At 45.4% G+C, this 14054-nt stretch overlaps 1 protein-coding gene across 4 annotated transcripts in view; it reads right to left on the reverse strand.

The window, feature by feature from the left end:
• Window positions 1–1405: 1405 nt before the first annotated feature.
• ALDH18A1 (aldehyde dehydrogenase 18 family member A1) overlaps window positions 1406–14054 on the reverse strand; it is a 39964-nt gene continuing 27315 nt past the window's right edge. For all 4 annotated transcript variants that reach the window (XM_044240201.1, XM_044240199.1, XM_044240203.1 and 1 more), the window contains exons 12-18: window positions 11603–11823; window positions 10514–10651; window positions 8417–8612; window positions 8190–8311; window positions 5969–6155; window positions 4866–4961; window positions 1406–2428 (exon numbers count right to left, since the gene is read on the reverse strand). In XM_044240201.1, the coding sequence (XP_044096136.1) occupies window positions 2247–2428; window positions 4866–4961; window positions 5969–6155; window positions 8190–8311; window positions 8417–8612; window positions 10514–10651; window positions 11603–11823 (1142 nt within the window). In that variant the 3' untranslated portion in view covers window positions 1406–2246. The remainder of the gene's footprint in view (window positions 2429–4865; window positions 4962–5968; window positions 6156–8189; window positions 8312–8416; window positions 8613–10513; window positions 10652–11602; window positions 11824–14054) is intronic.

Below are 14054 nucleotides of genomic sequence, written 5' to 3' on the forward strand. Positions count from 1 at the left end.
CTCAAGTAAATGGCTTGACAAATGCTTGTTATCTTACATATCCCAGAGGGCGTTTTCTCCCCGCTTGGTGGGGTAGGGGGGAGCGCCAGGTTGGCAGGTTCAACAGCCTGCTGTCCGGGGTTGGTAGCTAAGAAAGAGCAGGACTACAGGAAGGATTTTAGAACAAAAAGCCCCCTTCCTACAGGACAAACCATAAGTACTGAAGACACTTACTTCAGTGTGGAGAATACTTCCGAGGGAATGGCTGCCTTTTGACCCTCCTTTGGGGAAATCTCTTTACTTTTGGTGGAAAAATAAATGTCTATGGCCCGTGGCCTCTGTAGAAGACGATTAAGCCTGAAGTGGCTATAGGGGAATGGCCCTGTTGGATGAGTGAGCTTTAGCTGTTTTCTCCAGCCCAAACCCCACTTCCGTCCCCTGCCCCAAGGGCGGCCACCCTGGGATTCTTCTGCTGTCAGCTCTCTGGGATGGAATGCCTTAACTTAGAACTTCTGCCCTGCACTGGTGTGTTCCCTGCTCCACAGATCTGTGTTTCACCCCACCTCTGGCCTTCTGCTTGGACCAGTCCCCTGTCCCAGTGCTCGGCCCTCTCCCTACTCCTGTGACTCATCTTGCTCAAGGCCCGGATCCAGGCCTGCCTCCTCAGTGGCGTCTTCCCCAAGGGCCCCAGCCTTCTTGGGTCACTTTCTATTTTCGACTCCAGGGGTGTTTGCTGTCTGTTGGGAGCTGATTGTGGTATCTGCCATACAGTTTCTGGCAGGACTTTTGTCTATTGCCTTTTCAGGCAAGCTATGCCGGAATTCCCCAATCCGAGGGCAGGGCGGGCGGGGTGGCCTGCCGGACCATGTAAGGGGCTAGACGAGAGGGAGAGTTGGGAGCCGGCCTGAGAACACGCTCCACAGGACACTGATTCTTTTGCTCATAAAACATCCTTGAAGGCTAAGCAGCAGCATGTCAGTGAGGGCTTTTCTCTTTGGAAGGGCCCCCATGAGACAAGAGAGCTTTCAACTGCGGACTGTTGAGCACCAGGGACCCTAAAACAGGAGCTGGATGGAGGGAGGGTCTTCCGAAGTGAATAGGATGTCTGGTCTGGGACCACAGCTGCCCTAGTGGAGGCTGTGTGGTCCTGGCAGCATGGCAGCACACTTGTGCTATCCATACCCGCCGACCTCATTCTGTCACCATGCTCTCAGTCCTGATGCTCCGGGGCCCAATCTCCTGTTTTCCTCTCCTCTGTCAGGCCGGGTTCATCCCTTGGGATCTGCCTCCATGGACACGAGGCAGACGGACGGTCTCCCCGACCAGCTTCCTGAGAAGAGCCAGCGTGTCAAAGCAGGCGTGGGGCCCAGGGAGGGCAGAGGAAGAGGGCCAGGGCAAGAGAGGGTGCGGACTTTAACCAAACATATAGGCTTTTCATAAGAACTTTATTTCTCAAAAAGGGGGAAGAATCCAAAGTATTAAAATAACCTTCTAATTTTTGTTTTGGAGGAAAAGGGTAGGATGACAAAATAATTTATATAAAAATTTCAAGCATAATTGCTGTAGATACTTCATCCCGGGACTCGCAGCTCCAGGTTCCAACGGCATCCCCAGTTGGGCTGAATCTTCTGGGCTCGGAGAGGCACAAGCATCTGGAATGCTGCTTTATCTTGATCCACAATAAATATAAAAGGTCAATCCTCCCCGTGGAAATGATTCAGTCCATTTTTGCGACTTTTTTTGATGAGAATGCTGAAATGAAGGGCTGCCCCTCTTCTAAATTCCAAGCCTTTCCTTTTTGAAGATGAGTGTGAGCGTAAGGAGATGAAACGTGGAAAAACATATTAGGTGTGATGGGCTCTAGTACCAACCAAACGTCAGGGGAGATGTTACCTCATTGAGGCAATACAAAGGTAAAAGCAGCCATGATTTTCCCATTGACTTTTTTGTGGGGAAGCTGCACCTTTCTGTTCCTATCATGAAGGGAACTGGACCATATGAAGCGACGTCCCTAACTGCAGCAATTAAGCGAGGCCCCCATTCATAGCGATTATTTTCTAACTAAAAAAGAGATGGGGGAATTGGAATATGCACATTAGCCATCCCTGGCATAGCCAAACGGAGCCCAGAAGCATCTGGGTGCACTTTCCAACAGGCAGACCCTTCCACGAAGTCGGAGATGAGAAATGGCTCATCCCCTGAGATTCTTAAGATAGGTTTAACTGTGAAGACCTCTTGAATCTTTCCCGGCTCTTCTTGAAATGCTTTCAGTTGGTGTTTCTCTGAGGCACAGGGAGGTTCTCGTGAAGGTATTTTAAACTTCCATGCTCTGAGAAATCTGAGACCACGTGGTCCTGCCCTCGCAGCAGCCACTTAGTGGTGAGCAGTCCCTCAAGTCCCACTGGTCCCCGTGCGTGGATCCTCGATGTGCTGATGCCCACTTCGGCTCCTGAGGAAAAGCATGGATGAGGATGCGGCTTTTCCCAGTCCCTGCTTCCTATCTGCCCACCAGACCCACAGCTCTTCCTCTCCTCATGTGCCACCCTCTCACCCTGCCCACTCCTGCTCCATCCTTCCCAGATCAGCTTGAGCTCCACGGTCCCCTTCAACATGTCCTCTGGTCATTATGAATCATAAGCCCTCTACTTCTGATAAAACACAATGTGTGGGCTCTCCTCCACACTTTTATCCCAAATGCATTTTGACAATACTAGGAATGCTGGCTGATATCTGCTTGGTGTCTAGACTGTGTATCATAATTTGACATTCAGGCATTTTTTTGAAGCATACAACAATGTCCAGTATCAAGGTTTCATCTCCTCAACTATTCTCTAAGTCCCAGAATGGAAGGGATGGGACATGTTCTCAGTATCCCCCAGAATTCTTAGTACACAGGCACTCACTAGACAGTTACTGTCTAATAACTGTCTGAATTACACGAATACTGAATACACAAAAGGGAACTATTCGTTTTCCTTCCCTCTTGCTCTAAGCTTAGACTCATGGCGTTAGGGGTTTTCCATGGTCTGGCTGGGTGTCCTGCAAGGGATACAGTGGAAGCAGGGTTCTCTCGTCCATCACAATTTTCCTGAGCATGTACTATGCAAGAGGCACCATGTTGGGCCCTAGGGAGGCAGTGGTGAATACCCAATGCAAGGTCATGTTATCTTAGAGCCCATACTTCTGTGGGCAAGGCAGTCAAAGAATATTTAGCAAATAATTCCTTGTGCTGCTAGGAGTGCACGAAAGGGTGCTGGGACAGACTGTGTGAGACGGTGGCCACACCAGTAGAGTGCTTAGGGAGAGTCTCTCTGAGAAAGGACTTTCCTCTGAACCCTGAACAATGACAAGGATCCAGCCAGTGGAGGGGCAGGTGGAGAGGCGCTGCAGGCAGAGACCAGCCGTGCAGAGGCCTGAGTGAGGACGTGCCAGGGAGTAGTGATTGGCAAGGACAGTATGACCACCAGATTTGAATTCTGGTTTAATAGCATAGGGACCACAAGACTTCGGGCACATGGTGGAACCATCTTTTCTGCTTCCGTTCATGTGGAAAACGAGGAACAGAATAGAACCCATCACGTAAAACTAAGTGAGACAATGCATGTGATACACTGAGCACAGCGCTGAGAATATGTAAATGCTCAATAAACACCATCTGCCACTTTTATTAATGCACTTCATAGGAATTTAACTCAACCAGAGTTTGAGCATTTGCTCTGAGCACGTGACGGACAGACGATGGAGTGGTCATTTGCTCTTTCCCCATCCTGGAATCTTGCTTGAAATCTAGGTACCTCAGCCCCTAAAAGTATGCTGCTATTTCTTCATCAACAACATGGAAAATGAAAATCAGTGAAAGGAAGGGATGTGACAATTAAATCAAAACCCCACCGTAACAGAAATAGGTAACTAACAGTAAAGAGCCTAATGACTAAGAATAACTGGGTAAAATTCTCTTTAACAACCATTAGTAATTCAGTGAGAACTGTTCTCTAGGCAGATCTATTCAAAAGTTCAGAGGAATTAAAATAATTCTCAGATGTGTCACAAATGCCTATTGGTGCTCTTAAAATGGTACCCCTGAAAACCAGAGACCGTCTGAAAATCTCTATACTGGGGAATGGAGATTTTCTTTTGTTCTTTCTTCATGGGGCTCGAACTTACAACCCTGAGATCAAGAGCTGTATACTCTACCTGAGCCAGCCAGGTGCCCCTGACTTTATTTCTAATGAGGGATGGGGAGGGGGAGGGGTTCTTCCTTTCTTTTTTTTCTAAAGTTACTTTTCTGAAGCTTTTTATTTCAAAGGCGTGCTTTAGAAATAAACCTTGCACCTCTGGACTTACTTGTTTTTGATACTGCCTATTTAAGCCCAGCATACATATTAAAACCTTCTATTGTCTTGTCCTCACGGGGAATCCCTCTCAGGTAACCTGGCTTTGTCTCACTGAAGGAGTGAGTCTGCAACAGCTCCTGAGGGACCTCGGCATGCACGCCTGTCATGACCTGTGCACGCAGGCATGCTGTGCTCTGCCCGTACTGTAACGGGAACAACCCAGGCTCTGGACTTGTCCAAGTGTGGGTCTGGGAGACAGCTCGGGGGCTTTGGGCAAGTTACTTCACTTCTCTGAATTTCAAAGGTCTATGAAAAAGAAAAACAAGTACTTACCTTCTTAATACACAAAATGTTTAGAGCACAGGACTTCTCCCAGCCCATGGCTGCTCTGAGGATTCTCTCTCATCAACCACCCTCCCACAATTCTTCTCTTTTATCTTAATCAAGCATGTGTGACTTCAAAGAACAGGTGTCTCCTCCACCCTCACCAGCTCCTTGGACACGGTGATTCACAAAGGGGCCTCTTTTTCTCCTGATCAGAATCTTTCTTACCCAGTCCGAACCGGTAGCCATCAGAGAAGCGAGTGCTGGCGTTCCAGAACACACAGGCACTATCTACGTGCTGGAGAAAGAACTCTGCTGTTTTCTCTGCAGCATAAAGAGAGAACACTGAGTTAGGGTGACCCATGGAAAATATCCTTCCTTATAGTCACACATTGATGACTGACCAGGGCTGGGCCCAGGGCCCTGAAGAGCTTCCCCACACATTAAACATGCAGACTTGTGAAAAATCTGAAAAGGAAGAAGGCTAACCCAGCTTCATGAGTGTCTGTTATGGAAATAGTAGTTGCCTGGAAAAGACTGGGTTGGAATACAATCTCCTCCTGTAGACAAACCCTTCATGCTGCAACAGCTTAACATACTATCTCTTTATAAGGCTCCGGAACCAGAATCCCTAAGTCTGAATTCCAATTCCATACCATGCCCACTATTGGGTGACCTTGAGCAGGTTTCTGAACCTCTCTGTGCCTGAGCAAAATGGAGACTAATAGTATCACCTAGCTCACAGGGTTGTGTGGAGGATAAAAGGACTTGACATCCACAGAGCACTCACCCCAGAGCCTAGCACACGTAAGTGCTAGTAAACATTAGCTATTATTATTGGCGGTGTTATGATTCCCCAATAAACCAACCACAGATCCCTTAAGGGGCCATGCTGGCTGCCTTTCCCGCTGGGCCTCCAGTGCCTGACAACTTGGAGGTCTCTCAGTACACATCTGTGCAATGAATGAATGTGTGTGAAGAGCTGCTTCTGCCCTCAGCCCCCTGAGCCTGGGTTTCCTCAGCTGTAAGTGGGTTTATTCCAAAAGCCTGGAGAGACTATTGTCTGGATTAAATGGTAATCCCTGTGACAGAGAATGAGTCATCTCCAGAGTAGCTAACCATCTCTTCCCTGCCTCCTCCCCTGGGGCCACTGTGACAATACAATGAGGCAGCAGATGGGTAAATACAACCAATGCCAGGCATTATCATTAGTCTATTCAGACTATGTTTTCCTGTAGCCAGAGGGGCTGAGAGGAGCAGGACCCAATGGAGACCAAGGTGGAAAAACCAAGTGCCAGATGCCTGAGGCACGTGTGCACATGTGCACTGACCATTCTCCGTGACGATGACATCTGTGTGCGAGCTGCCGTACTTGTGGATGTGGTCAATGGCCTCCTGGACGCTGTCCACCACTTCAATGCACAACTCCAGGTCCCCATACTCTGTTCGGAGGGACTTCACTTCAGAGGGGCTGAAGGTCAGATAGGAAGCGAACTTGGGGCCTGCGTGAATTTTCACCTGGAGCAAAGTTGAGGGGTGACAATATAAACACAGCAGCAGGAAGCCAGCTCACACTTCTTCTCTAGGTCCAAATAGCCAGACGAGCCTGAAGCGGGGAGCCTGTGGGTGCTGCAGCACAGACAATTAAACCAGCCCTGCCTTCCTTTAGAAGCAGCGCTCCACCCTCCAGGATGCTCTGCTTGGGAAAATGCGGACTGGCCACTTGCCAGCAGGGGGCCCTCAGTTAAAACTGGAACAGGGATTTAAGCAGGAAGCCTTTGAATGTTAAGAATGTGCAAGGCATTTAACAGGCTATCAACATAAGCCCTCAACCGCTGGCATCTTACTGAAATGAACACTTGACTACAAAAATCCCATCCCCTGCATATGGGACTCAGATATGGAATCACATGGAAAGGGGGAGACGGCTCGTATACATTTCTACTCCTTCCCTCCAGAAAGTCATAGGTGTGCTTTAGAGGAAAAGAGTATTTAGTCGGTAGCCAGGTCAAACTGTGGTTACTTGTCAGACTTCCAACTTTTGTCAGGCCCCACCTCTAGGCTCAGCTCAGTGACAGACTTGGGGGCTAATTGTGTTCCTGGCTGGAGGAACTTAAGAACTGGGGGCTGGACACTGAGGGTCCCCCCTCACAAGTCTGATCCCACTTAGGCTTCATTCTCTGAGACCTCCACAGGGCAGTGCTCGTCTTGATTCTTGGGGACCAAGCTCTTGCTTTCACTCATGTTACAACAAGCGGTGTTTGTCCTATTCTTGTTGTTCCGAAGGCCCTTTTCCCTGGAACCCCTCTTCTTCCAGGCCTGGGGACCAACCATGTTCTCCTCAGGGAGAGGAAACCCATCCCTGAGCCCTAGCTCTGGGCAAGTCATCCTGCTGGTTTACTTCAGGAAATACAAAGGTATTACATGAAGTACACATATTGACTAATTTTGATTCAAAGAATATTGCAAGGCAATCTTGAGAATGACTAAGGATATCATGGGTTTGTCTGAATCAGGAACAGGAGGTTTATTCCTGGCTAAAGGACAATTTTCCTCCTGTCTAGTCCAGTTCAGTGTGGTGTATGGCATACACAGGTGGCCCAATAGTATCAAGGAAGGTCCCAAACATGAGTGATCATGTAATCTAATTCCATTTTAATTTGTGGGGTGCATTTTCATTTTCAAAACAATCCTTTCAGGCCCTCACTGGGACCAGGCCCACCCATTTATAAGATGACTGGGGCCTTCCTTTCCAGGTAAAGGATGAAAGGGAAAAAGACACACTCAGTGTCAAAGCAACCAAGGCCAGCAGCCACTTTCTCTAAATGCTGCACTTGCTTATGTAATTATGAAAGGGTGCCACGGCATCAGATATTAAAGTTTACAATGTGTTCTGCCAGAAAACTTGAGATTGCCCACTTTTGCCTGGAGAGCATATATTTTCTTGCAATTAGGAACTTAAGATGGAACATACATTTGTCTGAAACTTACCGGCACTGGTTTTTACAACCTCAATGAAATGGTAATAATCTAGGGAGAACATTATACAAATTGTTGACTCCCAAATATCATCGTATTAAGGACATCAATACTGGTAATTGAAGACACTGGTGGAGGAGTGGACACATATAAATCTCTGTTTGAAAACATTTCTGCACAATCTTTCCAAATCAAGCAGAAATGTGTGTTCAGAAATAAACTTTAAACAAGGCTGCCTCAATAAAAGGCTCCCAGAAACAGAACTGCCACGTGACCTGTCTTATCTTTGCCCTCTCTTAGCACTTACCACATTCCACTCTGTAATACAGCAACTGGAATATGGGTTTCTTCCATCGACTAGATTTTGACAAAGCAGGGATGTGTCTTACTCGCTGTGTACTGAGCACATAACTATGTCTGAGCACAGAACTATGTCCACAGTAAATGCTCAAAAATACTGCTTCTTAAATTGCCATAAATGGTATGGCAGCTGCTCCTGGTCTAATCCCACAGGCTTCGAAATCTCAAAATGGAAGACAGGAAGTGATGTATGAGTCCTGGGACTTGTCATACCTGTTCCACTCTCAGCATGTCAATGATCTGGTCAAATAATGGTGTTCTCAGCAGATCTCGGTGGATTAAGAGAGTCTCCAAAGCATTACAGGCAGCTGGATATTCACATTTAGAGTCTCGGACTGAAAAAAGGAAGACAAAGAATTGTTTCTAGTAACGTGCTCCCAAGCCACACAGGATCTGATAAATATCTTGCCTGCAAACAGCAGGGGCCCCATCCAGCTCACCCAGTCTGGTGACTTTATCGACGCTGGCCTCTGAATCCACATACATGTGGCAGATTCCCTCACTGTGCCCCATCACTGGGATTCCCTTAGCAGCTTTCTGGATATCTCTGACCAGCTGGGAAGAGCCTCGTGGAATGATCAGATCTATCATTTTGTCTAAGCGACAAAGATCTTCCACTTCTTCTCTGGTATTCACCTGAAGAGGTACAGAATAAAAACAAAAATGGCATCTGACCTAACGAAATATAAAGTAGCAGCACCCAGAGTGCTGCTGACCACCTCTATCCTGCGATGAAGTGCTTGTCAGGACACTGGGGTGATGGCCTTTTTCCCTCCTCTTTTAATTTCACCCATATGTCATGTGACTTACAACAGAAATACAAATACATATGTACGAGAATGTTCATAGCAACTTTATTCTGTGTAGCCCCAAATCGGAAACAACCCTAAAAAGTTGGCCAAAGGAAGAAAGAACAAACTGTAGTATATACATGTAAATGGAACACCACATGGCGACAGGCAAGAGAAAACAACAGCTTGAGGTAACATCGTGGATGACCTTCACAGACATAAAGGTGAACAAAAGAAAAAGAACACAAAGGAGTGCCTGGGTGGCTCAGTTCGTCAACCTTCTGCCTTTGGCTCAGGTCATGATCCCAGGGATTGAGCCCTGGCACCAGAGCAGGGAGCCTGCTTCTCCCTCTTCCTCTGCCCATTCCCCCTGCTCTCCCTCTCTCTCAATAAATAATTTAAAAAACCCCAACAACACAAAAGAGTGTATTTTGTATGATGCCATTTATAATGAAGTTCAAAAATAACCAAAACAGGGGCTCAGTGGGTTAAAGCCTCTGCCTTCAGCTCAGGTCATGATCTCAGGGTCCTGGGATTGAGCCCCACATCAGGCTCTCTGCTCAGCAGGGAGCCTGCCTCTCTACCTACTTGTGATCTCTGTCTGTCAAGTAAATAAATAAAATCTTAAAAAAAAAAAAAAAGTATAACCAAAACAGATTCAATGTGAAAAAAGCAAAGAGGGGGCGATTACAAGGGGAAGACGGCCATACTGATTAGAAGGGACACAGGAACCTTCTGGGGTGCTACAAACATTCTACAGCTGGATAGGGGGCCAGTTATATATGTGCGTACGTGGATCCATGGAAAACGTCCTAGACTTGTTCATATAAGATCTGCACAATTTACTCTATGGATATGATACAGCAGTAGGAAGAAGGCTGGAAGGAAACCTGTCTAATTAAGCTAGGATGTAGCAGAGCTGGGATTTGAACCCATCAAGTCTGTGCCCTTTCCACCCCCTATGTTGTTATAGAAAAAATCTAATTCTTGTCAGTGAGTATGTAAGGCAGTGGGTTTACAGACACTATCCCAATAGCAAGCAGAATCCCAGCACGTTGGAGTAAGTGGGCCTCCATAGAGAAAGAGAAGGATCTGGAGTCAGCTGAGGTTCAAATCTACACTCTCCCTGATTTTCTGTGAGTTACTTCTAGCACTGAGCCTGTTTTTTCCCTAATACTGATGGCATTTTCCTGCTACGGTTATTGTGAGGGCTGAATGAGGTACGGATGGAAGCTGCCTTGCCTACAGCAGGTGCTCAGTAAACTCCAGCTATTACAGTCCAGTTCAATGACTCCACTTGCTGATTGAGGAAAGTAAGATGATGGTTAAAATAATGAGCACAATGACAACAGTGATAATAACATGACCTCAAACTCACATGCTGCACAATGGGCTCATAAACTGTTTCATCTGACTTGCCCTAAATCACTCTGCCAGTGGGCAGAACCCTGACCTGATACTCTACGTAAGTGTGCCCCAAGAATGAAGGGCTACCAGGCATTCTTGTAAATCACAGTGCCAGGGCACAGCTGTATGACAGTGGCCTTCCTAAGCCACTGACGACTTCTTGGGCCAAGGAAGCCTCTGGCATCATCCAGGGTCAGCAGGTGCACAGGACCTGCCGCTTTTCCAGTCAAGCTTGCCTATACAAGTGGCTTGACCTTAGGTAACCTAAGCTTTGCTTCAAACACCCAAACACCTGACCTGGGGTTCTGTGCCTGATGGGGCTCATTCCCAAGGACCTACCAGCTGTATGGCCTCTTTCACTCCGTGGATTGAGAGGGCCTCTTGGGCCAAAAGGTGAAGAATCCGATTGCTGTGTGTGGCCTCCTTCCCTCCTTTGAGTAACAAGCCGTTACCACTCGCAATAGCCAAGGCTGCCACCTGCAGATCAAAGAGGGGAGAAGTGAGGCAAAGGGAAAAAGCAACCATTGCAACAGTAAGCACTCAACTGAGTACTCCTCCTGTGCCAAGCACTGTGTAGTCATTTTTTAAGACCTAATCCATTTAATCCTCACGGATTAAGGGAGGAAAGACTCCCATGCTCACCCTACGTCCTAGAGTAAACAGGTGCTGGTTTTTCATCTGTTGTTTTTAAGTAGAACTGCTCCTTAAGACTTGATACTAGTGCAAAGAAAGCTTTGCAAAGAAAGCAGTATCATCCTACTGGTCAGTATGGTGGGGAAATGGTCCCAGATTTCTGGGAGAGTGGGTAACCAGTGGGGCAACCCTCTAATGCCACCTTATGAATCAAGGCATGGCTGCTTAGTAAAATCTTTTAACACACGGTTTCTCAACATTAGCCTGTGATAGTCAAATTCCTTAAAGAGGTTGCATTCTAGTTTCCATGAACTACTAAAAGTTTTCCTGAGAGATTTACATCTAGGAGACCATCTGTGACACTAACAATAAAGGATCTTTTTCACATGGGCAAAACCAGCTACTAGATGAATGCCCTTGCAGGAAGCTAGAAGAGGTCAGGGAATAAAGTGCCCCAGTGAGCTGAGACATGGAAATGTGCTCCTGCATTGTACTGTGAAGGTTTTATTTGGGTTCACGTCCCAGCTCCACCCTTTACAACAAGTGGCAGGAATAAGAACTTCTATAAACTTCAGTTTCTTCAACTATAAAATGTACATATGAATACCTACTTTGGAATCACTTGGAAGAATCAGGAACATAAATTAAAGACCTGAAAAGTCCCAAAAATTACCTCTGGGGGAGGAAAAAAGGTAAGACTTTCTCACCAAAAAAGAGAAAAAAGAAAACTATCTTGGGGGACTTATTTCATGTGCTGAAAATACATTCTTCCCCTACCCAATGGCAGGCCCATACCTGGGGCAGACAGTCAGGGCGGGACTCAAAGATGACCAGCAGGACTCCAATTGGGACAGTCACTTGTTCTAGTTCCAAATTTTTGGCAATTCGGGTTCGGCGCAAAACACGCCCCACGCTATCCTGTGAGGAGGCTGCAATTTGTCGAAGGCCGATGGCCAGGCTGTTCAGTTTGGATGTGGAGAGGCTCAGGCGTTTCAGCAGAGGAGCTGCTAGTCTCCCTGAAGAGGTGTGAAGAACACAAGATAAAGGAGCAGCTCTGGGAGGGCTGCAGCTGCTCTACTGAACACACAGCACCGTGTGCGGAACAGACACGAGCTTAGGGGTCTTGAGCAGACAATGACATGCCCCTTATACAGCTTCTCTAGGGGGCTCTTGGCAGGAGAGTTCACCATGTAAAGGCACTAAGCCAAAACCCACTGTGCTGGCAATTTCAGTTCCAGAAATCCATCATTTGCGTGAGCAAACTTGCATATAATGAGATACTTGTTACAGCATTTTTACAATAGAATCAAATTCAACTTGAAAATTTAGACAATGAGCTACAGTGCAGTTGTACAAATAATGTTTCTATACAAACTGCTATAGAAAGCTGTCCAGGATACAGTTTGTGAAAAATGCAAAACTACCAAAAAACATGCATGATAAAATCCTATTTATCAAATTTTGCATATATGCATGTGGACATGGAGATGTCTGCTGATGATCTCTCTCAGCATTATTTTAATTTTTTGTAACAAGCTTATTTTTATAATCAGAAGCATTAAAGATATTTTCTTTTGAAATAAAAACTTAAAGAGAATTATGATAATTTCACATACAGCATTTTCTTTCAATTTAAATACACCATTTGCATGGTGTGACTGTCTACACACACACTCCTGACACACATACACACACACCAGAAAAATCACCTGGAAACACAAATCACTACTATAGTTAATGTTGAGATGAGATGATGAAAAATGTCCCTTTCTTTTTTTTTCTTTCCTTTTTTTTAATAGTTACATCCACCAAGGTAAAATAATAAAAATTTTTCTACTTAGGAGGGGAGGAACCAACATTATATTAAAAAAAAGTTAAATCATCATTTTACCAATTACATCAATCCATTTTCTTCACTTTTCTCTATGTGGTTTTTTTTTTCTAAAGATTTTATCTATCAAAGAGAGAGAATAAGCGAGCACAAGTAGGGGGAGCAGCAGGCAGATGGAGAAGCATTCTCCCTGCTGAGCAAGGAACCCAATGAAGTACTTGATCCCAGGACCCTGGGATCATAACCCGAGCCAAAGGCAGATGCCTACCCGACTGTGTCCCTCCCTGTGTGCTAACAAATTTTAAACACAGTGTTAAATGTTACATTCCAATTTTCCACCTCACAATGCATGTGTGTTTTCCATGTTGCCAAAACTGTTGTAATTACTGCTAAATACTCCACTGAGTTAACGTAGCTTAATGCACTTAACTAGATCTATGTTATTAATAAACACTGAGGTCGTCTGCAGTTTTCAGGGTGATAAATAACCCTGCTCCAAGAATCATTGCATACAGAATGGTTTTCTCTGCCTGAAATAATTTCTTAGGATACATTTCCTGACATGCGCTTACCAAGTTAAAGGGGACCACCATGCTCCTGTATACCCAGGACTTTGTTTTTAAGTCACTGTGTGTCCTTATGAATTTCCAGGGAGATACAACTGGGATCAAAAGTCAGAGGTCTGCCAACAACTAGCTGTGTGACTTTAAGCAAAAGTTTTAACCTTAGTGGATCTTAATTCTTTTACTTTTAAACAACTGGTAAGATTATCATCAAAGATTTCTTCCATTTCTGAGAATCTATTTTAGGACTTTCCAATACTGCAAAAATTCAAAAGACCAGATGTAAACTCTAAAGGAAGTTCCAAAGCAATAGCTCAAAATGTTTTAAGAAATCAAAGTAATGTTGATGAGCCAGCTTTGCAAGGTTTCTTTGAAGGAAGACCACTAATCTGAATGTTTAATTTAAGGCACATTTATTCAAGAGAAAAGGAAATACAAAGCCTCATAAAATCACCCCCCATTTTTTTAGGGTGGAGATAAAGAATTAGGAAGGAGAGAAAGACTGAGGCTGACTTGACTCTCTACATATTTAGCTGTCTGCAGTGTGAGTTCGGCTGTATCACTCACTCTACCATTTGCACCTCAGGGGCATTTGTGGATGGCATCTGTTGCTAGCTCTGGGCAGACTACGCACTGATTAATTAACTACACGATATGCTATCTCTCATCACAGGCCTCCCAAACTACTTCCACAACTATTTTACATGATAGTCCATATGGGTTTGAATCCTGGATCTGTTACTGGCCATATGGTTTTAGACACATGTCAACTTGCTTGTGCTTCAGTTTCCTCCTCTATAAAATAGGTATAATAAATATTAACGAACTCAAAGGTACCATGCTATAAAGATAA

This window comes from Neovison vison, chromosome 2, assembly GCF_020171115.1.
Source record: "Neovison vison isolate M4711 chromosome 2, ASM_NN_V1, whole genome shotgun sequence".
NCBI lineage: Eukaryota > Metazoa > Chordata > Mammalia > Carnivora > Mustelidae > Neogale > Neogale vison.